Raw genomic sequence first — 27,865 nt, forward strand, 5'->3', positions numbered from 1 at the left:
GGCTTAGCCCCCCCCCCCCGAATGGGTTAAAAAAAGTGTTAAAAGTGCATGCTTAATTCTGCTTTCAAAGCGCTTTGAAAGAGACACCCATTTCAATGGACAGGGCCCTAAAGATGCTGCTTGGGGGACTTTTTTCCCATCCTGCAAGGGCACTACCCTAGTGTGAGAGCAAACAGGTTTTCACACTGGGGTGGCTTATGAGGCACTTTTCAGGTGCTTTACAGGTGCTATTTTTAGCGCTAAGATGCCTGAAAAGCCCCCCCCCCAGTGTGAAAGGGGTCCTACTAAAACTGGAGCACTCAGAATCTGGTGTGCATGATAGCCAATCAGCTTCTAACATCAGCTTGTTCAGTTAAGCTTTGACAAAGAAAGCTGATTGGTTTCTCTGCACAGCTGCACCAGATATTGCACTCTTCAGTTGTAGTCATTCATAGTGACCCTGCTGGGGATATTTGCCCTCAGATTCACCCCACGTGGGTGTAGAGGCACGCTCAGTATAGAAGATTGTCACACTTGAAGTTATTACCGTATTAATCGGTGTATAACAAACACTTTTAGCGGGTGCGTGTTATACGGCAATTCTTCACTATTTTGGAGCCTCTGGGCGGCTTTAAGCTGCCTTCAGCCCTTCTCGGCGGCTTTTGGCCACCTTCGGCTGTTCTTGATGGCTTTTGCCCGCCTTCGGCCCTTCTCATCGGCTCTCGGTGTCAGAAACCAATAAAAGGTAAATAGAAAAAAGCATAGTCAATCATAGCCAGAGTTCAGTAGCCAGATCGGGTAGTCAGCCAGTCCAAAGCTCATTAACCAGATCGGGTAATCAGACAGGCCGGAAGTCAGGGATCCAAGGAGAGCAACCGCAAGCAGGATAAGAAGCCAGGTGGGATGTCAGCAAGCCAGTCTTGAAACAAACAGCAGGAGATGGTTCGCTGTGATGTGACCAACGCAAAGGCAAATGAAAAAGTGAGCAGGAAGGCTTTAAATAGGCAGGTCAGACGAGCATCATCGGGAACAGCTGGTAACTGTGGAAAGAGAAGAGAGCTGGCAATTAGCTGACAGCTGTGTGGCCAGCCCAGAGGAGGAAGGGCTAAGCCAGCCCTGACAGTACCCCCCCAATGACCCCTTTCCCTCGGAGGGCCACCGGGATTAAGAGGAAACCGTCTATGGAACTCGCGGAGGAGAAGAGGGGCATGTACATCAGAGGATGAAACTCAGGAGCGTTCTTCCGGACTGTACCCCTTCCAATGCACCAGGTACTGTAGGCGCCCACAGAACCTACGGGAGTCAACAATGGATTGTACCTCATACTCCTCATGGTTCTCAACCAGAATAGGGTGTGGACGTGGCACTGAGGTGGTAAATCGGGTACAGACCAATGGTTTCAATAAGGAGACATGAAACATATTAGAGATGCGCATACTAGGAGGAAGGTCCAACGCGTAAGCTACTGGGTTAATCATGCAAAGGATTCGGAAAGGCCCAATAAACTGAGGTGCAAACTTCAGTGAGGGAACACAAAGCCGGAGGTTGCGAGATGACAGCCAGACCCTGTCCCCAACCTGGTAGGAAGGCGCAGGCAGGTGTCTGCGGTCAGCATGGAGTTTGTACCTATCATTAGCATTACGCAAAGCCTCCTGGACTTGTACCCAAGTGGAACGAAGACCACAGAGATGCTCCTCTAATAGAGGAATACTCTGCGGAACAAACGAGTCAGGCAACATGGAAGGTTGAAAACCATAATTCGCAATAAATGGAGACAATCGGGAGGTAGAGTTCAAGGCACTGTGGTGAGAAAACTCTGCCCAAGATAATAGGTCAGAGCAGTTGTTATGATGGTCAGAAATATAGCAACGTAGGAATTGCTCCAAGGACTTATTGGCTCGTTCTGCGGCCCCATTAGACTGCGGGTGATACGCAGAAGAGAACGCAAGCTGGATTCCCAACTGTGCACAAAAGGCTCGCCAGAACCGGGAGACAAACTGCCTGCCCCTATCCGAGACAATCACCTTGGGTAGCCCATGTAAGCGAAAGATCTCCCGAGCAAAAATGGAAGCCAGTTCCTTAGAGGTGGGCAACTTCTTAAGTGAAATACAATGATACATCTTTGAGAACCGGTCAACCATCATAAGGATAACAGTGTTGCCTTGGGAGTTGGGCAATTCCACAATGAATTCCCTAGACAGGTGAGTCCAGGGCCTCTCTCCATTAGGTATGGGTTGTAGGAGGCCCACTGGAAGGTGTCATGGAGTCCTAAGCCGCGTATACACGGGCGGACTGTCTGGCTAACTAAGTCCGTCAGACAATCCGACGGACAGTCCGTCCTACTTTCGAATGAACGGACTTGACCACACACGATGAACAAATAGTCCGTTGAAAGCTTGCGCGATGACGTGTACAGCACGTATGACGGGACTAGAAATAGGACGTCCAATACACAGCAATGCAACCTTCCGCCGTGTAAATCCTTTCTGAGCATGCGCCATACTTAGTCCGTCCAACTAGCATACTCACGAACGGACTGTCCGCTGAAACCAAAGTTGGACGGACAATATTACGGAAACTCCGAAATACTTAGTCCGCCAGACTGCACGCTGAAAAAGTCCGCTGAAGCCCACACACGAGCGGACTGTCCGCTGAAATGTGTTTTGGCGGACTAAGTTGGACAGACAGTCCGCCCGTGTGTACGCGTCTTTACTCTGAGCACACACGGGACAGGCAGCTACGAAGGCAGTAACATCAGCCCATAGACTAGGCCACCAGAATTGTTGGGAGATGGCCCAAATGAGTTGATTCTTCCCAGGATGGCCAGCTGCCTTGGGAGAATGGTAAGTCTGGAGCACTGCAGTATGGAGACTCTCTGGGACAAAGCAGCGGTCACAAGGTTTATCAGGAGGAGCATGGACCTGAGCAGCAAGAATTTTGGCAGCCAAAGATGTAAGACTGGTGCGAACCGTAGCCAAGATACAATCAGGAGGAATCATAGGAACCGGAACCGACTCCGACTTGGAAGTGGAGGAAAATTGTCGTGACAAGGCATCAGCCCTTACTGAGAGAGAGTCACTTAGCCTCAGACAAGAATGTAAGATTCTTATGGTCAGTAAGAACAAGAACGGCACAGTGGTACCTTCAAAGAGATGTCTCCATTCTTTCAGGGCTAAGATGATCGCCAACAGCTCTCTGTCACCAATCTCATAATTGCACTAAGCAGGTGATAATTTCTTGGAAAAGTAGCCACACGAATACATAGCGCTCTCAGAGTTAGGACGTTGAGACAGAAGGGTGCCAACTCCCATCTCAAAAGCATCAACTTCTAGGATAAAAGGCAATGTAGGATCAGGATGTGCCAACACAGGAGCAGAAACAAGGGCAGCCTTGAGAGTCTCAAAGGCCATAACGGACTCTGAAGACCAACTCTATGGGTTACCGACCTTTCTGGTCATATCAGTCAGAGGCTTGACCAGAGACGAGAAGTTACGAATAAACTTCCAATAGTAGTTGGCAAAGCCCAGGAAACACTGCAGAGGACGTAAACCCACGGGTCGAGGCCACTGTAGGACTGCCGACAGTTTATAGCCCAGGAATGTAACCTGTTCACGATGGAACTCGCACTTCTCCAGTTTACAATAGAGATTGTTCTCTCTTAGTTTCTGAAGTACACGACAGACATCTGTGTGGTGGCTCTCCAGGGACTTGGAAAATATGAGGATATCATCGAGATAAACCACCACACACAATTGCAACAAATCTCGGAGGACATCATTAAAGCGGTAGTAAACCCGCAATTTTTTTTTTTTTTTTAAACCTGCAAAGCAAAAGGCATAATGAGCTAGTATGCACCACATTATGAAATACTTACCTTAGAACGAGGCCCCGACATCTGGCCCGATCCACGTCATCTCCCACGGCGTTTCTTCCAGGTATCGCGGCTCCGGCGGTGCGATATCGTCACTCCCGCGCATGCGCGTGGGAGATTTCATTCCGGCCGGCCGGCCACTGCCACTACCGTACAGGTTTAGGAGATATTTTTTTACCTACAGGTAAGACTTATTATAGGCTTTCCTGTAGGTAAAAGTTAAAAATTTGAGTAAAGGCATTACCAGGTATTCATAATGGCCTGTTCCGGTATTAAACGCAGTTTTCCAGTCGCCGCCCTCCTTAATGCACACTAGATTGTATGCCCCTCTCAGGTCAAGCTTTGTGAAAACCGTTGCTCCCTTGAGGCGTTCAAATAACTCTGTAATCAATGGAATCGGGTAGGCATTCTTAATCGTGACACGATTGAGACCCCTATAATCTATAAAAGGTCTCAGTTCACTGCTCTTCTTTTTTACAAAGAAGAAACCAGCACCAGCAGGAGAAGAGGAGTTGTGGATGAAACCTTGAGAAAGTGCGTCAGCAACATACTCCTCCATGGCCTTATCCTCCAAGACCAACAAAGGGTAAACCTGGCCACGAGGAGGTATGGCACCAGGTTGAAGGTCAATTGCGCAATCATAAGGCCGGTGTGACCTACCAGCTTGACCTTTATCAAAGACATCACCAAAATCACGGTGTTCCTCCGGCAAGGAGGGGAGTGAAGCGGTGCACAGGACCTTGGATACCTTCAGGAAGCATGTCTCACTGCATTGTGGTGACCAGGAAAGAACCTCAGCACGGAGCCAATCAAAAAAGAGGGGTTGTGCCTCTGTAACCAAGGATAACCAATAACCAGCGGAAATCTGGGTGAGGAAATAACTTGGATTATCTCATGGTGAAGAGCCCCTATGGCCATGGACAACGGAACCGTCTCATGAGTCACATGGGCAGGCTGTAAAGGTCTCCTGTCAAGAGCATCAATGGAAAGTGGAGTGTCACGCAGCTGCAGCAGAATCGAGTACTGCAAAACAAATGCAGCATCAATGAACAGGCCTGCAGCCCAAGAGTCAATTAGAGCCTGTATCTCGATGGACGACTCAGCCCAAGAAAGGGTGACCAAAACCAGGGGCTTATCCTTCTGGATAACTGGGGACGAAACAACGCCACCTAAGCTCTGTCCATTACGGAACCTCAAGGTTCGGGCATTCCCTGGATGGGTAGGACAAGACTTCAAAAAGTGACCTGCCTGGCCACAATAAAGGCACAATCTCTCCCTCCTCCTAAAGGCTCTCTCATCCGCAGAGAGACACATGAAGCCCAGGTGCATGGGTTCATCGTCACTGACCAACTCGGTACCAGGAGGCATGGGAGGTGAGGGAGGCATGGGTGGGACTACAAAGCTCGGAGGCAAACGTACAGGAGGCTTCCGCAAGCGCTCCTTAACAGAAAGTCTTTCTCTGAGTCTGGAGTCAATGAGGATGGCAAACGAGATCAAGCTCTCCAGCTCAGTGGGTACATCTCGGGCTGCTATCTCATCCTTGATGGAATCCGAGAGACCATGAGAAAAAGCAGCCACGAGGGCCTCATTGTTCCAAGCAACCTCTGCTGCCAGAGTACGGAATTCAATGGCGTAGTCGGTAACAGTTCTCGTACTCTGTTTGATGGACATGAGGCACTTGGCAGCAGAAGCGGAGCATGCAGGAACGTCAAAAACCCTTTAAAGGAGGCCACAAACTGAGGGTAACTCAAGACAACAGGTTTTTGCGTCTCCCATAGAGGGTTAGCCCAGGCCAAAGCTCTCTCAGAAAGCAAAGATATCACAAAACCTACTTTGCTTCTGTCCGTGGGAAATGCCTGGGGCAGCATTTCGAAGTATATCTCAACCTGATTGAGAAACCCTCTGCATTGAACTGGATCGCCCCCAAATCGCTGGGGAAGCGGAGCAGAACCAGACATACCTCTTATAGAGGTAATACTCGAGGCAGATGCCTGCACAGAGACTGGCGCAGCAGCAGGGATGGCCTGCGACTCAGGTTGTACCGGAGCAGCCACCGTGGGAGATTCCAGGTGAGCCATGCGATTCAGGAGCGTTTGTAACGCCAAGGCAAACTGACACATGCGGTGATCTTGCTCATCCAATCTGGAAAAAATATTACCAACAAGTGGATTGATTGTATCCTCTGAATTCATGGCCTTCGCGTACTATCAGAAACCATGAAACAGAGTCCAGTAGCCAGATTGGGTAGTCAGCCAGTCCAAAGTTCATCAACCAGATCTGGTAATCAGCCAGACCGGAAGTCAGGGAAGCCAGTCTTGAAACAAACAGCAGGAGATGGTTCCCTGTGATGTGACCAATGCGAAGGCAAATGAAAAAGTGAGCAGGAAGGCTTTAAATAGGCAGGTCAGATGAGCATCATCAGGAACAGCTGGTAACTGTGGAAAGAGAAGAGAGCTGGTAATTAGCCGACAGCTGAGCGGCCAGCCCAGAGGAAGAAGGGCTAAGCCAGCCCTGACACTCGGCGGCTTTCAGCCACCTTCAGCCCTTCTCGGTGGCTTTTGGCTGTCCCCCTTCTTATTACCATATCTGTCTCCACATCAGTCAGTGTCTGCCTTCTGTCAATGTGTCCCTTTCAACTCTCCAGTCAGGCACTGACACTGTGCACATCAGTGTCCTCTTCTGCCAGGCTTGGATACTCTGATGGACTGTGACGGGTACTCGGGTACTAAGATGGACTGGGACAAGTACTCTGGTACTCTGATGGACTGTGACTGGTACTCGGGTACTCTGATGGACTGGGACAGGTACTCAGGTACTCTGATGGACTGTAACGGGTACTCTGATGGACTGTGGCGGGTACTCAGATGGACTGGGACAGGTACTTGGGTACTCTGATGGGCTGGGACAGGTACTCGGGTACTCTGATGGGCTGGGACAGGTACTCGGGTACTCTGATGGGCTGGGACAGGTACTCGGGTACTCTGATGGGCTGTGACAGGTACTCAAATACTCTGATGGACTGTGACAGGTACTATGAGGGGTGGTGACAGGTCCTCTTTATTGGGGGGGGCAATCAGTGTGCTTGATGTGTACTGTAGGCGGTAACGAGATGTTACCACAATCTCCTCCTCACACACGATCGGTGTGTGAGGAGGAGAACCCGGTAACATCTCGTTACCGCGGTTTGTTTACATTTTAGTGATCGGCTGTGAAAGGATCACGGCCGATCACGTGGGTAAACAGCCAGCCAATGGCTGTTTACCAGCGTTGGTGACGAGCAGTGTTCTCGGGGAACACGTTGCCACCGACGTGCACGCGCATGCACCGTGCACAGTTGGGGTGTGACCATCTGTGATCGGCCGTGACTTCATCACGGCTGATCACGTGGTAAACAGCCATAACCAATGGCTGTTCACCCCCTTCGGTGGCGAGCAGTGTCTCCGTGACACGCCGCCACCGAAGAAACAGGGATGCGCGCGCACAATCGCGTGCATTCCCTGATTAAACGGGAGGCCGTCATATGACGGCCTCCCGCCACAATAGGTGCGCCACCTGGTCGTCATTTGACAGCCGACGGTCAGCAACTAGTTAAAGTGGTGTTTTGGGAAAAAATAAATAAAAGCCAGCAGCTACACATACTGCAGCTACTGGCTTTTAATAAATTGACACTTATGTGTCCTGCAGTCCCTCGATGTCGGCACCGCAGCTGATGTTTCCATCAGCTGTCGGGGTGCTGCCGCTGCCATTGCAGGTGAGGGAACCCGGCAGTGTAGCCTTTCAGCTTCATGCCGGGAACCCTACTGCACATGCGTGAGGCCCCACTCTTCTCTCCTATTAGCCTGGCAGCCTGGGGAGGAGGAGGAGGGAGCCCCGCAGTGACATCACGGCCGCGGCCGGACTCCCGGAAGTGGGAAAGGATACCTGTCAAAGACAGATATCCTGTCCCCCCTCCCCCGAAAGGTGCCAATCATGACACCGAAGGGGGGGAGGAATCCGATGAGCGGAAGTTCCACTTTAGGGTAGAGCTCCACTTTAAGTTGGCTCATTAAGGCCTCTACAAAAACTCACAGCATGCAAAGAGAGTTGCTCCATCCTGGAACCAGTTTTGTGCCTGTTTAGACTGGGGGTGTGATACCTGTCTGTGGTGAGACAACGCCTGTGTAGCAAGCCTCTTTAACAGGGAGATAGGTGCCAGGGACAGCACAAGGCTGCACCCAGCTGATAGCCAGGGAAACCTGTGTGTAGTAAGTGGCCAAGTCGGCAAGGATTTAGGCCGAGCTAACCCCCTCACAATTGACAGACGTACCTTAAAATAAAGCCCTCCAGCATGCGCTGTCACCACTGCCAGGGCTTCCATTTTCATCCAGTCTTCCTTTCCGGTTCACAGGATTCAGGTGTTTGATTGGCCAAGTGTGGAGACTTGTGCATGTAGATGGGAGTCACGGTCCAGAGCACTGAATGGACAGCACCATCCATTCAGAGCACAGTGTGCATGCGCGGGTGATATCACCGTTTGCTACTAAAGTAAATATCTCCTAAAAGGTGCACATTTAGGAGATGTTTAGTGTACCTACAGTTAAGTCTTATTATAAGCTTAACTATAAAAATAAGTCAAAAAGTGGACTTTACTACCACTTTAAAAAGGCACTTCAGTCCCCCTTAGCTTTGTCTCCTTCATGCCCCCCTCCTCCAGCACCATTATCCTTGTTACTCTGAAATGCATGCTAAAGGACTGTCCCCGGCCTTCTGATCTCAGCAAGGAAAACATTGTCACCCTAGGACAGGAAATGTTTTAGGTTTACAGAACACCTCCCCCTCTCCTCTTCTCCATAACATAAGAGTGCAGCAAAGGCTTAGAGTACACAGGAAGATTTCTGGCAGGATCAACACGTTTTTTGCACTAATTGAACAGATATAGCAGAAAACTTTCAATGGTATATTTAAGAGAGGAAATGAGTGAAAATGAGATAAATTCATTGTTCGGCTACTTTCACAAAGCGCCTCTCCTGTCACTCCAGTGTGAAAACCCGAAGGCTGGAGCGGTGCGCTGGGAGGACACTAAAAAAGTCCTGCTAGCAGCATCTTTGAGGTGCTTTAAGAGCGGTGTATACACCACTCCTAAAGCATCCCTACCCATTGAAATCAATGGACAGCGCCACCGAAACATTATCAAAGCTTTGTGGGTGCTTTTAACCCTTTTCAGCCGCTAGTGGGAGTTAAAAATGGCGGCACTTTACCCCCAATGCCCCAGAGTGAAAGTGCCCTTAGTGCTTACATACACTTTATAAATCTTTTCCTCATCCCTAGCTAACTTCCACGTCACCTACAGTAGGTGAGGATGATTTTACTGTCTGTCTGGTGAGATCCCAAGGTATGCCTGAATCTCCTGAGAAGACAATCTCCTCATGAGAATTTGAGTACTCAGCATTCCCCGGGATCTCATCAGGAGGACAGGGATTTGTGTGCCCCAACATTAACCACTTCGGCACCCGGAAGGTTTACCCCAATTCATAACCAGGCTATTTTTTGTGATACGGCACTGCACTGACAATTGCGACGCTGTACACAAATAATATTTGCGTCCTTTTTTTAACCACAAGTAGAGCTTTCTTTTGGTGGCATTTGATGCAGTTTTTATTATTTGTGCTAGAAACAAAAAAAAACCTACAGTTTTGAAAAAAACAAACATTTTTTACTTTCTGCTATAAAACCTTTCCAATAAAAAAATTAAGGGGGGGGGCGTGGCCTGCAGTGAAGCCGGATGGCAGCATAACTCTGTAGCTCCGGTAACTTGGGGACACAGCAGCTGAAACTGGCTTAAACAGAATCTGTTTTGTCCATCCTAGCTGGCGATCCATTCCGGGCACCTCTGGGGAACATGGCCAACAAAAGAAAAGGAGCTTCCAAGCCACAACGGCTGATGGACTTTTTCATACAGCCACAGCATGGAGGTAGGCAAAATGGCGCCGGACCCTTGTCCACCCCGACCCCTAAACATAAGCATAAGACACATGCTATGGCCACATCACCTCAATATACTGACTTTCCTAGCAGCCACCAATCCCTACCTTCCTCCTCACCGTCAGGGAGCCCAGCCAAAGCTAAATTAAGGTTGGATGGAGCTGGATGCAGCCCAGCAATGAGTCCATTAACAGACTCAGGGTATGACACCAGAGAACTGCCCAATTCAATCAGCTCATTTCTCACTATGAATCAACCTGTGATGGACACTGTCCTTAAAGACATGCTTGCCTCATTAAGGCGCACTCTGTAATTAGACATGATGACCTGTATGCACAGATTCAGCGGGGAATTGAGAGCAGTGGAGACCAGGGTAGATCATACTGAAGGCAAGATGGGGGAGTTTACTTCTACCATAAATGAACTAGTGGATGGTAATGAGGACAAAGAGGGGGAATCAGCATGGATTAAAAACAAAGCGGATATTGAAGACAGGTCTAGAAGGAATAATCTAAAAATAAGGGGGATACCTGAATCTGTACAACCTTCAGACCTGCGATCTTATGTGACTGATTTATTTGCATCCCTCTTGCCTGATCTTTCTAATATGGAAATCACCATAGACAGAATACACCGCTTACCTAAACCAATGTATCTCCCTTATAAGGTTCCCAGAGATGTGATTCTACGCCTTCACTTTTTTCACGTAAAAGAGCAATTAATACAAATGATGCGCAATAGGGATGAGCTTCGAGTTCGAGTCGAACTCATGTTCTACTCAAACATTGCCTGTTCGCCTGTTCAGCGAACAGTGAACAATTTGGGCTGTTCGCAGCAAATTCGAAAAGCCGGAACACCCTATACAAGTCTATGGGAGAAATCTAAAGTGCTCATTTTAAAGGGTAATATGCAGGTTACTGTCCTAAAAAGTGTTTGGGGACCTGGGTCCTGCCCCAGGGGACATGGATCAATGCAAAAAAAGTTTTAAAAACGGCCGTTTTTTCAGGAGCAGTGATTTTAATAATGATTAGAGTGAAACAATAAAAGTGTAATATTCCTTTAAATTTCGTAGCTGGGGGGTATCTATAGTATGCCTGTGAAGGGGCGCATGTTTCTGGTGCTTAGAACTGTCGCAGCACAAAGTGTCATTTGTGCAGGAAAAAAAGTCCTTTAAAATCACTTGCGGCTAAATTGTCGGGTCTCCGTAATACAGAGAACACTCAATGAGTGTTCTCTGTATTAGCTGACAATTCATTCATTCATTGATTAAAAAAAAAAAAAAAGTGTGGGGGTTCCCCTAAATTCAATTACCAGGCCCTTCAGGTCTGACATGGATATTAAGGGGAACCCCGTGTCAAATTTTTAAAAAAAAATTGACGTGGGGGTCCCCCCCAAATATCCATACCAGACCCTTCAGGTCTGATATGGATATTAAGGGGAACCCCGCATCAAATTTAAAAAAAAAATTGACGTGGGGGTCCCCCTAAAAATCCATATCAGACCCTTTATCCGAGCACGCAACCTGGCAGGCCACAGGAAAAGAGGGGGGGACGAGAGAGCGGCCCCCCCTCCCTCCTGAACCGTACCAGGCCACATACCCTCAACATTGGGAGGATGCTTTGGGGGTCTGTGACCCCTCAAAGCACCTTGTCCCCATGTTGATAAGGACAAGGGCCTCATCCTCACAACCCTGGCCGTTGGTTGTGAGGGTCTGCGGGCGGGGGGCTTATCAGAATCTGGAAGCCCCCTTTAACAAGGGGACCCCCAGATCCCGCCCCCCCCCCTGTTTGAAATGGTAAGGGGTACTGTACCCCTACCATTTCACAAAGAAAGTGTCAAAATGGTTAAATAAGACAAACACACTTTTGAAAAATTCCTTTATTAAAAATGAAAAAAAAAAAAAAAAAAAAAAAAGATTCCAGCGGTGCTAATCCACTCTTGCTATCCAGCGACGGATCTCCGGGGTCCAGCGATGGATGATCATATCCAGCGACGGGGGATCTCTCAGTCCAGCGCTGTCCATACATCCTTCTTCTGTCTCCGCTCCGGAGACACTGCAGAGAGCCCAGCGCTGACGTTTCTTATATTGGGAGGGCGGGGCCACCCGTCACCTGACCCCGCCCCTCTGACGCTGGAGAGGGAAGCCAGGGGTTCCCCAGTGACGTGTGGGTGACCCCGCCCCCTCTGATGTAACGGAAACCTGCGTTACATCAGAGGGGGCGGGGTCACCCACACGTCACTGGGGAACCCCTGGCTTCCCTCTCCAGCGTCAGAGGGGCGGGGTCAGGTGACGGGTGGCCCCGCCCTCCCAATATAAGAAACATCAGCGCTGGGCTCTCTGCAGTGTCTCTGGAGCGGAGACAGAAGAAGGATGTATGGACAGCGCTGGACTGAGAGATCCCCCGTCGCTGGATATGATCATCCATCGCTGGACCCCGGAGATCCGTCGCTGGATAGCAAGAGTGGATTAGCACCGCTGGAATCTTTTTTTTTTTTTTTTTTTTCATTTTTAATAAAGGAATTTTTCAAAAGTGTGTTTGTCTTATTTAACCATTTTGACACTTTCTTTGTGAAATGGTAGGGGTACAGTACCCCTTACCATTTCAAACAGGGGGGGGGCGGGATCTGGGGGTCCCCTTGTTAAAGGGGGCTTCCAGATTCTGATAAGCCCCCCGCCCGCAGACCCTCACAACCAACGGCCAGGGTTGTGAGGATGAGGCCCTTGTCCTTATCAACATGGGGACAAGGTGCTTTGAGGGGTCACAGACCCCCAAAGCATCCTCCCAATGTTGAGGGTATGTGGCCTGGTACGGTTCAGGAGGGAGGGGGGGCCGCTCTCTCGTCCCCCCCTCTTTTCCTGCAGCCTGCCAGGTTGCGTGCTCGGATAAAGGGTCTGGTATGGATATTTAGGGGGACCCCACGTCAATTTTTTTTTTTAATTTGATGCGGGGTTCCCCTTAATATCCATATCAGACCTGAAGGGTCTGGTATGGATATTTGGGGGGACCCCCACGTCAATTTTTTTTTAAATTTGACACGGGTTTCCCCTTAATATCCATGTCAGACCTGATGGGCCTGGTAATTGAATTTAGGGGAACCCCCACGCTTTTTTTTTTTTTTTTAATCAATGAATGAATGAATTGTCGGCTAATACAGAGAACACTCATTGAGTGTTCTCTGTATTACGGAGACCCGACAATTTAGCCGCAAGTGATTTTAAAAGACTTTTTTTCCTGCACAAATGACATTTTGTGCAGCGACAGTTCTAAGCACCAGAAACATGCGCCCCTTCACAGGCATACTATAGATACCCCCCAGCTACGAAATTTAAAGGAATATTACACTTTTATTGTTTCACTTTAATCATTATTAAAATCACTGCTCCTGAAAAAACGGCCGTTTTTAAAACTTTTTTTTGCATTGATCCATGTCCCCTGGGGCAGGACCCGGGTCCCCAAACACTTTTTAGGACAATAACTTGCATATTACCCTTTAAAATGAGCACTTTAGATTGTGAACGTTCGAGTCCCATAGACTTTAATAGGGTTCTAAAGTTCACACAAAGTTTAGGTCTGTTCGCAGGTTCTGGTGCGAACCGAACAGGGGGGTGTTCGGCTCATCCCTAATGCGCAAACAGGACGCAATCCCATCCCAATACCAAAACCTGCAATTTTATGCAGATCTGTTCCAGCACACTCTGCAAAAAAGAAGAAATCTGAATACAACTACAAAAGTGCTCAGGAATCACACCATACCCTACAGATGGGGCTACCCTACCAAAATTACCATCACTAAACAAGATCACTCATACACTGTGGACTCTCTGGAAAAGGGTATCTCCTTACTGAAAGATTGGAAAATCCTTTTGGATCCCAGCGATGACAACAACGACACCACTATAACAGGCGTGCTTCAATTCCTGACTGGAAAATAGTTATGCAAAAAAATGCCAAATTGCATAACTAATCACAATCATCACACAGGAGTCCATCTGTCCATATGTGGAGACCCAGAATAGCCGATAGGCTTGAACCTACCACCTAAGGCAATTGAGCAGCAGTTAGCTGCACACAAGTATTACCCACTGGACCCAACTGGAGGCGTTTCCCCACAAGGGTCACATTATGATTCACATAAAGTTCAAATGTTATCTCATGTTTTTGGACTCTTTTTTTATTTTTATTTCTGGAGTTACACAGATAAGTGTCAAGCTTCGTATACACGCTATCGCAGTTTCTGCAAAACGCAAAAACCAGAAGAAACCATGATCTGGAGGAAAATTCACAAGCCTAGATGCAGGTATAAGTCCACAGTGAGTAACCTTTATTCACAAATTGCACTGCTTTTTCACAACAGCCACAAGAGGGAGCTCTTGTCACATCTATGTTCACACATAGTTTACTTCTTTTTTTTCCCAATATATGTTTATTAAGAAATTAGAACAGTAACAAGTGTAATAGAAAAACAAAAGAAAAGGACAGGTACAATGTCATGCTCAATAAAAGAGAATGGTCATCCATATCCCCCACAAGCAGAAAAAAGAAACCTCTATATTCCCCTGGAGAAAAAAAAAACAACGCTCATTAGTAATACACTGTAACGGTGCAACGAAAAACTCCTCTGGCCCGGCACCCCGCCTGGGATCACACTGTACCATGACCATGGAGTTATAGAACCAAAAAAAAAAATAATAATAATAATTGCTCCATATATAGAGGTTATAATTACTTTTTGTAACATGAATCTAAATATACATTGCACTGAAGGGAGACAGCAATAGCGTACTTTAACCACTTTCAGACCAGACCATTTTGCTGGTAAATGACCAGAGGTCTTTTTACACTTTGGCACTGCGCTGCTTTAACTGGTAATTGCGCGGTCATGCAATGTTGTACCCAAACAAAATTTGCGTCCTTTTCTTCCCACAAATAGAGCTTTCTTTTAAAGGTATTTGACTGACTCTGCGATTTTTATTTTTTGTGATATAAACATAAAAAGACCTCAAATTTTGAAAAAAAATGATATTTTCTACTTTTTGTTATTAGAAAAATCCAATAAACTCAATTTTAATCATACATTTAGGCCAAAATGTATTCAGCCACATGTTCTTGGTAAAAAAAAAGTAAATAACTGTATATTTATTGGTTTGCGCAAAAGTTGTCACATCTACAAACTAAGGTACGTTTTCTGGAATTTACGCAGCTTTTAGTTTACGACTGCCTATCTCATTTCTTGAGGTGCTAAAATGGCAGGGCAGTACAAAACCCCCCCAAATGACCCCATTTTGGAAAGTAGACCCCCTAAGGAAATTGATAAGTGGCATGTTGAGCCCATTGAATATTTTATTTGTTTGCCTCAAGCGATTGAATAATGACAACATTTTTTTTTTTTTTTTTACACAAAGTTGTCATTAAATGATATATTGCTCACACATGCTATGGGCATATGTGAAATGACACCCCAAAATAAATTCTGCTGCTTCTCCTGAGTACGGGGATACCACATATGTGGTACTTTTTGGGAGCCTAGCCGCGTACGGAGCCCCGAAATCCAAGCACCGCCTTCAGGCTTTCTAAGGGCGTAAATTTTTGATTTCACTTCTCACTACCTATTGCTGAGAGGCATGTTGAGTCCATGGAATATTTTATATTTTGCCACAAGTTGCGGGAAAATTACAAACTTTTTTTTATTTTTTTTTTACACAAAGTTGTCACTAAATGATATATTGCTCACGCATGCCATGGGCATATGTGAAATGACACCCCAAAATAAATTCTGCTGCTTCTCCTGAGTATGGGGATACCACATATGTGGGACTTTTTGGGAGCCTAGCCGCGTACGGGGCCCCGAGAACCAAGCACCGCCTTCAGGCTTTCTAAGGGCGTTACAGTTTTGAAGGCCATAAAATGCCAAGATGGCACAAACCCCCCCCAAATGACCCCATTTTGGAAAGTAGACACCCCTAAATTTACGGGTACACTAGTGAGACTAGGTAATAAATGGCGGGTGCCCTGAAACTATAAAAAAATAACTAACCAACCAGCGTCACCTGTAACAGTTATATGGTGATCACTGGTGAAAGGGTTAACTAGGGGGCAATCAGGGGGCTTTATGCGGTAGTATATGGGGGTCCCTGGCGCTATAAAAAGCTGCGGCGAACCTAAATACCTACCTGCCTAACTAGCGTCACCTGTGACACTAATACAGCGATCAGAAAAACGATCGCTTATTAGGCTGGGTTCACACTGGAGCGATGCGGGAACGCCACGAATCCGCGGCGGGTTCCCGCATCGCATGCCTCCCGGCGGCAGTTCACACTGCCCTATGCGAACTGCTGGGAGTGTCAGTGAAATGTTAATGACACCCCCAGATCAGTTCGCATATCGCAGTGCGATCTGCAAACTCGGATCGCATGGTGTGAACACCCATGTGATCCGATTCTGCTGCGGACCAAAAAAAGGGTCCCGTGCGAGTTTGCGGCGGGTGCAGCGGGTGCAACGCGAATTCAGCCATACTATCTGTATGGCTGAACTCGAATCGCACAGAGATCGGATGTGATTTGCACTGCAGTGCGGTGCGAATCACATCCGTTCTCATAAACCGCTGCAATGTGAACCCAGCCTTAGTGACACTGGCGACGGGGGGTGATCACGGGGTTAAACCTTTATTGGGGGGGTTAGGGGGGTACCTTAGAACTAAAGGGGGCTAACCCTAACTGCCCTAACAGTTATTACAGTCACAAATGACACCCGCCGTGTGATCAGGGGGTTAAACCTTTATTAGGTAATAAATGGCGGGTGCCCTGAAACTATAAAAAATAACTAACCAACCAGCGTCACCTGTAACAGTTATATGGTGATCACTGGTGAAAGGGTTAACTAGGGGGCAATCAGGGGGCTTTATGCGGTAGTATATGGGGGTCCCTGGCGCTATAAAAAGCTGCGCGAGCCTAAATACCTACCTGCCTAACTAGCGTCACCTGTGACACTAATACAGCGATCAGAAAAATGATCGCTTATTAGGCTGGGTTCACACTGGAGTGATGCGGGAACGCCACGAATCCGCGGCGGGTTCCCGCATCGCATGCCTCCCGGCGGCAGTTCACACTGCCCTATGCGAACTGCTAGGAGTGTCAGTGAAATGTTAATGACACCCCCAGATCAGTTCGCATATCGCAGTGCGATCTGCAAACTCGGATCGCATGGTGTGAACACCCATGCGATCCGATTCTGCTGCGGACCAAAAAAAGGGTCCCGTGCGAATTTGCGGCGGGTGCGGCAAATGGCTGAACTCGAATCGCAGAGATCGGATGTGATTTGCACTGCAGTGCGGTGCGAATCACATCCGTTCTCATAAACCGCTGCAATGTGAACCCAGCCTTAGTGACACTGGCGACGGGGGGTGATCACGGGGTTAAACCTTTATTGGGGGGGTTAGGGGGGTACATTAGAACTAAAGGGGGCTAACCCTAACTGCCCTAACAGTTATTACAGTCACAAATGACACCAATGCAAAAAAAAATAAAAATGCATTGGTGTCACTGTGACTGGGGGGGCAGGGGTAATTGGGGGGGTGATTGGGGGGTAAAGGGGGGGTGTGAGTGTGCCTGGCATGTTCTACTGTGTAGTGTAGTGCTTGTGCAACTCACCGATGCTCTCTCCTCGGTGCCGGAACGAAAAATACCGACACGGAGGAGAGATTACATCACTTCCTCTCCTGTGTTTACATTACAGGAGAGGAAGTGATGCAATGCTTCACTCCCATTCGTCAGGAGCGATCGTGAGGGGGTGGCCATGAATGAATGGCCGCCTCCTCATCACCGATCGCTCCTGCACGGATACCGACCGCCGCAGGCACCGGGCGGGGGCCCGATCGGGCCCCCGACCCGCGGGAAGGCAGGGACGTACATGTACGCCCATATGCCTGCCGTGCCATGCTGTCGACGTACATCGTCGTGCGGCGGTCGGGAAGTGGTTAAGCAAGCAAGATTATACATGAGCCCATATCATTGGACCGATTGTAGATCACTACCTCACTGAATAACTCAGGGTATTAACAACAGTAATCACAGTAAAGTATTTAATACGACATTGTAGGTTTAAGTCCACCGGGATAAACCCGATTCCTGAGTCCCGGGGCAAGCCCCGGAGCAGAGTACTTAGGAACGGAAGAGAAGAAGAGAAAAGGTAGAAAAAAAATAGAGAAAAGAAAAAAAAAAAAGGAAGAAGTAGGAAAAGGGGAAAGGGGGTGGAGGGGAAGGGAGGGTGGGACAATTTTGGACCGGGGTCCAAAGCAGGCAACCCAACACAACTCGGTTAAGGGTCTGTTGCAGCCAGCTCCTCCAGACACCACAGAGCGAACCTCAACCAGTTGTCAATTTGTCATACGCACCAGAGAATTTAAACTGGATCCAGGGTGCCCAAGTGCTATGAAACCCATCAGCTTACTCCTTTGCTATGGCCAGAGTCTCCTCAATTTTAATAATTTGGTTCACTGTACATAGCCACTCTCCGATCGAAGGGGGCAAAGTACACTTCCAGTGCTTGGGAATTAGCAATTTAGCGGTCAGAAGAAGATGTTTGGTTAGGGATTTCCGGTACTTAGCCAGAGATAGGTCTGAAATTTGCAGGAGACAACACTCAGGCGTTAGCTTTAGATCAGCATCTGTAATTTGTCGGATAATAACCCTAACCTTGTCCCAGTAGTTACCTATTCGGGGGCAACTCCACCAAATATGTAACATATCCACTACACCTCCAGCAAGTGTCCGACGCATCTGGGAACCACTTTTTCAGTTTAGCTGGAGTGGCATTCCAGCTTGTAAGAAGCTTGTACGAGTTCTCCTGAATTCTGGTACTGATGGAGCTTTTATGTGCCAAGATACAGGCATGATGCCATTTTAAGTCTGTGAATTGGGTCTGCAAGGCCATTTCCCAATGCTTCCTAAATCTGACCGAATCCGTCAAGGGCCCATGCTGGAGGTGTGCATACAGGAAAGAAGTAGTTTTCCCAAAACGTTCACCCTTTAGGCAAATGGCCTCAAACACCGTAGGTTCCCTAAGCACCTCTGAGCGTTTATTCGGGGAGGTTAGGTAGTGATGTGTCTGTCTGTAATTCCAGAATGGGAGCACATTAGGCGAGAGTTTTTCCAACAACTTGGGGTAAGTAACAAACTGGCCTCTGTCCGTAAAATGAGCCACGAGATACGGGGTACCGTCATTTAATCTGAAAGTCTGGGAGTGCATTCCTGGGAGAAAATCCGGATTGTCCGCTAGTGACGTGAGCGGGCCGGGAATGGAAGCTAATTTGTGTTGGGCGACTACTCTATGGAAAACCCTAATAGAAGCCCCGATGACCGGGTGATGTAAAACCTCTGAAGGGCACTTTGACTGAGTTATCCAAGGGGTATATTGCAGTGGCAGGTCAAAACATGTTTTCTCTAGTGTCACCCAGTCTTTCTGAGATGCATGGCAATGCCAGTCAACTATTCTAGTCAAGTGTGAAGCGTAGTAGTAAAGTTTAAAATCCGGTAACCCGAGATCCCCTCTATCTTTGGGTAATCTCAAGATGCGGAAGTTTATACATGGTTTCTTACATGTTCACACAAATTTTCCAACCATGGACTGCAGAAGTTTGAAAAAACTTGTCGGTTTAAGGACCGGCAATGTGTAAAACAAATAGAGCAGTCTCAGGAGGACCACCATCTTGATCACCGCCGCCCTTCCAAACCAAGAAAAGGGCCTCAGGGCCCATCTATCGAGGTCAGCTCCTATTTAGCGTAAGATGGGTGTAAAATTCTTGGAGAAAATAGAGTCAAGAGAGGGAGTCAAGTTAACGCCTAAGTACTTGAGTGCCTCTGGAACCAACTTAAAGGGGTAATTCTGCTGTGCAAGGGCCATCACAGAGGACGGTAGGGTAAGATTCAAGGCCTCAGATTTATCGTAATTAATCTTCAGTTGGGACACATAGCCATACTCCGTAAACGTCTGAAGCAGATTAGGGATGGATGTGTGGGGTTGGGTAAGAAAAAACAATAAATCGTCCGCATATGCGGCTATTTTGTAAATCTTTTGGCCGACTTTAAACCCCCGAGATGGAGGACGCGTTATTAACCGTACGTATGAAGGGTTCCAGGGAAAGAATAAATAGAAGGAGTGATAACGGGCAACCTTGTCTAGTGCCGTTTCTAACTTGGACCTTATCTGACAGAGAAACATTAATCTTAAGTTTCATCGTTGGGTTTTGGTACATGGAAGAGACCCAGGAAAACATATGCGGTTTAAGCCCTATGTGTGAACAGGTGGCCAAAATGAAATCCCACGAGACTCTGTCGAAGGCCTTCTCCGCATCCGTAGACAGGAGAAGGCCCTCAACACCAGCCCCTCTGCAATGAAATATCAGGTCCAGCGCCTTAGTCACATTATCCCTAGCTTCCATGCCAGGTACGAACCCCACCTGCTCCAACCCAATCAATTTAGGGAGAAAAACATTCAGACGATTTGCCACCACTTTGGGCAAAATCTTTAAATCGAGGTTCAACAAAGAAATTGGCCTGTAGTTAGCACAGTTAGTGGGGTCCCTACCCAGCTTGGGAATTACCGTCACATGGGCTTCAAAGAATGTCTCTGGTAATTTTGTCGGTTCTCTAAGGGAATTCAGCGTGTCTAATAAAGGCTTATTCAAAATGTCCTCAAAGGTCTTGTAATAGATGGCCGAAAAGCCGTCTGGCCCAGGACTCTTCCCCGGCTTAAGCTGTTTAATACCCGTGGTCAATTCCTCCTGTGAAATAGGTCTCTCCATGGACTCAGCTTCCTCTACAGAAAGAGTGGGCATTCCACTCTGGGATAAATAATTTGCAATTATATGGCCCCTATCTCCCTGTAACTCCGGGGGTCTATGAGGATATGGAATATTATACAATTTAGAGTAAAATTGTTGGAAGTGTGCGGCAATTTCATCCGTGCGGTTAGTTAATTTTCCCAGTGTGTTTTTGATCGACAAAATGTTGTTCGTCAGGGAGGCCTCCTTCAGTGCCCTTGCAAGCAGCCTACCCCCCTTGTCTCCACATTCATAGTATACCTTCTTCCTTAAAAAAAAGGGCCCTCTTACTCTGTGAATCAAAGATAGTCTGTAGTTCCTGCCTAAGGAGAAGGAGTTTCTCCGCCACCGCTTCACTAGCGGATTGTTTATGTTGGCACTCTAGACTGTTGATCCTATTAACCAGGTGCCTGACCTCCTGGTCAGCAGCCCTTTTGCGGGATGCCCCCAAGGAAATCAATTCCCCCCCTGATGACACACTTGTGTGCCTCCCAAACAGTCAAAGGGGTGAGGCCATCTGAACTATTTTCTGAAAAATAATTACATATAACTTCCGTCAACTTGGATTTCATACCTATGTCAGTGATAAGGGCCGGGTTCAGTCTCCAACTACTCGGTCTAGAACAGGGATTCAACTGTTTTATGGTCAGGGCAACTGGAGCGTGATCCGAAAGGGACTTAATGCCAATGCGCGCTTCCGTTACATCCGCCAAATCTCTTTGTGACAAGAACACATAATCTATCCGAGAGTGCTTCTTATGGGGTGCTGAGTAAAATGTAAAGTCCTTGTCGCTAGGGTGCGTAGCCCTCCACGTATCAATCAGGGTAAGGGAATGTAAGGAAAGTTTAATTTGTTTAAGTGCACGGTAAGTGATATTGGGTTTCCCAGAGGACGTGTCCAGCAGTGGGTGCAAAGGAACGTTAAAGTCCCCCCCCAGTATAACCCTCCCCGTGGCGAACCCCATCAACTCCTCCACTACCTGTCTGCAAAAGGAAACGTGGGCCCTATTGGGGAAATATACGTTGGCCAGTGTCAATGGAGAGGCGCCCCAAGTCCCTTTCAGAAATAAGAACCGTCCCCCCGGGTCGGACAATTGCTGGGACACCTCAAAGCCCGCCAGCTTGTGTACCAATATAGAGACTCCCTTAGTCTTACCCTCTGAATTGGTAGCATGGTAAATCTTAGGGAAATTTTTGTGTATTAAATTAGGTATTTTTGATGTCTGAAAGTGTGTCTCCTGCAAAAACACGAAAAAAAGAGTTTTTACCTTATTAAGCTCTCTGAGAAGAGACGACCTTTTCTCCGGTGAATTTAGGTCTTGGACATTATGGGAGATCAAAGTCGGAGAACGGCCCAAAGATGAGTACGCCATCTTACAGCTCCCTGGGTCCGGACGTGTAGGGTTACCTGCCTGAGTGGGGAGAGGGAAGAAAAAAAAAGGGGGGGGTAGGGAGGGGGAGAAGAAGTAGGAAAAATAGGATAGAAGAACCAGAATAGTAGAGGAGAAAAGCAAAGAAAGCCCTAAATAAGGTATGGCGACCGACCAATTATTAAAGAAAAAAAACAACCGTCTAGTCAAACAACTGTAAACGCACAATTGCCTCGTAGGAACTGACTGTGCACAAGTCAGCAGTACAGTGCTACTTGTGGGGTGGCGTGGGAGGTGCGACTCCCTGGTTTCTCATCAACTTGCAAACTAAGTAAGCAATTAAACAACAACACCTATTAGAATAAACAACCCATTAAATGGCTGGGGACCCGCAGCCCTAATTGCAGCAAAATATTAATTTGTCGGGGAACATTTCACAGCAAAAAAAAAGAAGAAAAAAAGGGATCAGTCCCATTATCAATCCACTGTCCAAAAGTCCTGAGCGCAGTCCACAGGTCTGAGACTCGAACTTCAGCAAGGACGCAGCAACTGATATGAAAAAAAAGATAAAAAATAAATAAATAAAAAATAATAATTATTTTGTTTAGTCAACACCGCTGTTATGGATTAATAGCACAACTGATTGGAGGCGTAGACAGTAGCATCAACAATAACATCAGGTTGGGTTCCGTTGTTTGGACTGTCTTGGTGTGAATGAAGCACGGCCTACGCTGGAAGACCTTTGCTTATTAAACTTGCAATTCTTGAAAGGTGGTTTAGTAGGAGTAGTATTAGGCGAGTTGGGTGGGCTGATCTCCATTGAGGGATTCCTGAAGTCCGCATACCACTCTGGCAGGTCAACCAATGGGATATTCAAATTGGCGCAAAAGTCTGGGAGATCATTCGGCATCCGCAGAATAAATTGTTTACCGCCGGTTGAAACCTGCAGTGCGAACGGAAAGCGCCACTTATACATGATCCCTCTCTCCCACAGCACATCCAACAGTGGGCGCAGTGCCCTTCTGTTCTGCAACGTGATCGGCGATAAATCCTGGAACAGGGCTAGGGCACAGTCATTGAATAAGGTCTGGTCATTTTTTCGGGCGTGTGACAGAATGTCCTCCTTTAAGGGGAAGCTCTGCAGGCAGCACACAACATCTCTAGGGGGCGCCTCATCTGGTGGTTTCAGCCGCAAATGCCCTGTGCGCCCGTACAAATTCAATATGAGTGTTCAAGGGCCTCTTCAGCAGGTTATTGAAGATTGACTGCAGGGCGTGGGTTAATTGGTCTGGGTTAACGCTTTCTGGGATCCCCCGTACCCTGATATTCTGTTGTCTGCCCCTATTGTCGAGATCTTCCAGGTGGCGATTGATCTCGATTAGGTGTTCAGAATGCGCAACAGTGGTGGCTTCTAATCTGCGGACGGCCCTGTCCCTCTTGTCCTCAGCCCTTTCCAGCACCGCCATTTTCTCATTTAAGGAGAGGAGGTCAGCTTTCAGGTCCGTGATGGCAGAAAACAAAGTGGTCTTAATGTCATTTGCTATTGCGGTCATGTCTCCTAGCGTAAGTGGGTGAGTCAGCTCAGCTCCGCTTACCATATCCTCGTTGGCGGTCACTAAGATCATCCTCCTCCCCACGAGGCAGCGCCATCTTGTGCGGTGTCCCGCGGCTGGAACGGGGTCTATTACGGAAGATTTCCGGGATACTGCGAACTTGGGAAGCCGCCATCGAGCGGCGGGCAGAACTCCCGGTATTGCGCTTGCCGGATCTGCTCATTGTGGAACGAATTGTCCGCCGACAGAAGGCTCAAAAGCTGCGGGTCTCACAGAGCTCCTCGTTCAGGCGTCCATGCTCTCCGCATGCCAGGCCACGCCCCCCACACATAGTTTACTTCTACCAGATGCACTTGAGGAAAAGAGATCTGTGTCTCTGCTAAGCTGAAACAAAAGATCTTTTACACCCTGACAGAACACTGGACTGCCTTGTTTACGCTGTTCTCCCTTTCTTCTGAATGATCTGTGCTGTGTCCAGTCACAGTGGGAGTTACACTCCAGTGGCGTGTGCGTGCCCCCTGGATCTCATGCCCAAAATCACATACCTGTACATGTTTTTGTGCAGCTGGGCCACCCTGCCGCAGTATATATGTGATGGGCGGTCCCAACCCGGTTACTGATATTTTGTGCTCGATAAACCATTCCATCTGTATGTATACCAGGAATTGTATGGATAAAATCCAATTACATATTAAGTATTGGCGTGTAACCTAATTTTAAGAGGGAAGTTTCAGAAAAAAAAACATATTTTTTAAATAAACAACTTTGAATTAAAATAAGGGTCAGTGCCCATCTGTAGCCTCCTCATCTTCCATCAATGCAGCCTGATCAATGTCCATCCATCTGCAGCCCATCTCATCAATGCCCATTTTTAGCCTCAATGCTCATCTGCAGCCTCACCATCGATGCAGCCTGGACAGTGCAGGAAATCACTGAGCCGTCATCTCCTGTTTACTTGGCTCACATTCGGCTCTTAGTCACCTCTCTCACACACAGTCCTGCCTCCGCCATCAGCATTGGACCAGCTCCTGTGATAGACAGAACACTGGTCCAATGCCAGTGGTGGAGGCGAGACTGTGTGTGTGTGATACAAAAAAAATATTGAATAGATGAATTGATCAAAGACAAAGTGGTACCACATCCCAGAATATAAGTTTTAAAGATAAGAGGAAATGGATAAAGGGGCTGGGGGGTAACCAACCCCTGGGACTTTTTAACGGTACCGATTATGGAGGCAGGACAGTCACATGCCAACAGTAAAATAAATACAGTTTTATTTGGAATACAAATACATGATAAAAAACAATTAATTAGAGAAGAATTTTATATGAAAAAAAAAATATATAATAATAATAATATATATATATATATATATATATCAAATACTGAAGTACAAAATGTGGTACATAATCACAGATGACCATACATGTTACCAACTTGTACAAAAAAATACTGCATGTTTCTCTACATGTTTCGCTCTCTTGAGCTTCTTCAGGATGTTGCAGCGTTTACAATTAAAAGACTGAAAAATAAAATAATAATGAAGTAAATAAATTACCAATTAATTCTTAAGGATTTTCATTTGTTTACTACTACAAAGCTACTTTGATTCATTAAAATGATCAATCTTCGGCACGAGGAGTTCCTTTTTTTTGGTTACCCCTTTAAGACAGTCTGTACGGGCGCCCAGGCGCATTGTTTGCTAGTAAGTTGTTTAGCTATGTGACTCTTGCAACCTTGCCCCTTTTCTAAAACGAGGATTTGTTTGCCCAATACTGGTTTCCTTCTATCCATCCTGGAATTATGGGAACGAGGGACGATAGTGGTGTTTACCTCTCTGCCCCCCTTTCTCCTATATCTGGCATTTTTTCCTGTTCGTATATGCGAATGGGTGCTCTGCTACTTTCCACAATGGCCGCTTGCGCAAGAATGATGTGTTTTCCGTCATCCGCGCAGGCGCAGAGCTAGAAATGGGCAACACCTTGATGTTCGCCATCACCTAAGTTGGCTGATACGTCGCTCGCGCATGCGCACTAACAAATCTCTCACATCAAGGGTAATCATCCTCTAAGAACACGCCCGCAGCCCGGCGGTGACGTCAGATGCCGCCGGGCTGGAGCCACAAGATTTAAACAGCTTCACTGCCATTGTCTATTTGGCAATTGACAGAGATAGATCAACATGATTTTCTGCAGCGGCCAGGACTGATTGCTATAGTACTTGTGATCTCCTCTTTTGGAAAGGTATATTTAGAACTTTATTAGAACATATTTAGGGACAGTTTTTTATATTAAGCTTTTTATAAACAAAAAAGCTTATTCAGCTATGCATGGGACCGCTTTGTTGGTCTCTCTGAATAGACATTATATGCTCACAAAAAACCCTTTTGCCTTTAATCCCTATAGGCTACCTATTTATTCAGAGGACCCAACTTTAAGTTTAATCTGACAACACCCAGATCTCTTAGGGCATATTGCCCTCTTCAGCCAGCATTGGCTCTATATATTTACATCTTTGTTACTCTTCAGGTATGTCCTTAACATGATCAATATTTGTTTTTTCAAACATTACCTTCATGCCTAAATTTATATTCTTTGTTCATTCTATAATTTATCTCGTGCCGCTGCAGACTGCCGGGGACTACTGGGGCTCCTCATTGGCGTAGCTTTATTTGGTTATTTCTATTTACAAAAGTCGGCTTGACAGATTTTTCAATAAGCATGGAGTTATGACCCACTTGGTAAGACGGTAATTGTTTGTGATTAAATTGTTTTGTCTTGCTTAGTGCTTTTGCCTAAACAAGAAATGTATATATTCATACATATTTTTTTCTTTCTAATATATCAGTACATATCTATTATTATTTATTAACAATAGATGTCCTTGAATTGATAACATGAATATTTATCCTGAACAACAAACTGTTATCGGTTTAGATTAACAAATCTGATTAACAGACACCAAACAGAATGTATCATTTCTGTCCAATAAAAATCCTTAAGAATTAATTGGTAATTTATTTACTTCATTATTTTATTTTTCAGTCTTTTAATTGTAAATGCTGCAACATCTTGAAGAAGCTCAAGAGAGCGAAACATGTAGAGAAACATGCAGCATTTTTTTGTACAAGTTGGTAACACGTATGGTCATCTGTGATTATGTACTACCTTTTGTACTTCAGTATTTGAGATATATATATATATATATATATATATATATATATATATATATATATATATATATTTTATTTATTTTTTTTTCATATAAAATTCTTCTCTAATTAATTGGTTTTTATCATGTATTTGTATTCCAAATAAAACTGTATTTATTTTACTGTTGGCATGCGACTGTCCTGCCTCCATAATCGGTACCGTTAAAAAGTCCCAGGGGTTGGTTACCCTCCTGTGTGTGTGTGTGATGTGAGAGCCGAGTAAACGGGAGATGATGGCTTGTGAATTTCGGCATCGTTCGTCCCCCTCCTTCAGCTCCAAGTTACGATGTCGGCGTATAACACGCACCCGTGATTTGCCCCCTATTTTCAGGGGGAAAAGTGCGTATTATATGCCGATAAATACAGTATGTATTTTGCAGAGTGGAAGTGGAACAAAGTTGATGTCTGATCAGCTGTATACATAACATGGAGATGTGATGGAGAAGTCTTATCAATCATAAGAGGGGTCTGGCTGAGAGAGAAGAGAGAATAGATAAAGCATTTTTTGTATCAAGGACTGTAGAAATAATAAAAAAGGTGTTTCAAAGAAAACCTGTGGTCGGACTTTAAAGGCACAACAAACACTCGGAGTACACATTTTTTTTTAGCATTTATTGAAAAATACATAAAGTAGAAAGACCAAAGACATGAAAGAAATAATAAAAAAAAAATCACTTATACAGATAAGAATCAATACAGGATGTGAGCCCTAATGAGTCTGCGTGTTTCGTTGTACACTTCTTCAGGATGCATTTGGGTTTCAATAGTTGCAAAGAAGAGAAGGATCTCACTATCTTGCAGGAGGGTCATGTAAATACGTGTTAGTCAATCAGTGATCAGACAGAAAATGGTTTCCAATAGAGAAAAACATACGGAAAAGCTCAGGGGCAAAACAGCTCAACACAGCCAAAAACAACTAAAGGCCACCTGTGGGCAAATCGTCAAAACCTTCTCAAAAAAGTGCTATTAACCACTAGGGATCCGCGCTATAGCCGAATGATGGCTACAGCGTGGACCTGCTTTGCCGGGACTACATCTATTGACGTTGTCCCGTGCACGAGTGGCCTGTGCGCCCCCTGAGGGGCGCGCTCTGTGACCAGTG

General features: G+C 46.5%; 2 protein-coding genes across 2 annotated transcripts in view; both read right to left on the reverse strand.

Annotated features, from left to right (window-relative positions):
• LOC143943386 (NACHT, LRR and PYD domains-containing protein 3-like) overlaps positions 1 to 23,727 on the reverse strand; it is a 243,417-nt gene extending 219,690 nt beyond the window's left edge. The window contains exon 1 of the mRNA XM_077465120.1: positions 23,595 to 23,727. Coding sequence (XP_077321246.1) covers positions 23,595 to 23,727 — 133 coding nt within the window. The remainder of the gene's footprint in view (positions 1 to 23,594) is intronic.
• The window catches only part of LOC143942631 (NACHT, LRR and PYD domains-containing protein 12-like), a 1,996,551-nt gene that overhangs the window by 300,191 nt on the left and 1,668,495 nt on the right, over positions 1 to 27,865 (reverse strand). The gene's annotated exons all lie outside the window — the stretch shown is intronic.

This window comes from Lithobates pipiens, unplaced genomic scaffold (genome assembly GCF_037356315.1).
Source record: "Lithobates pipiens isolate NorthernLeopardFrog02 unplaced genomic scaffold, aLitPip1_a1.2 Scaffold_30, whole genome shotgun sequence".
Lineage (NCBI taxonomy): Eukaryota > Metazoa > Chordata > Amphibia > Anura > Ranidae > Lithobates > Lithobates pipiens.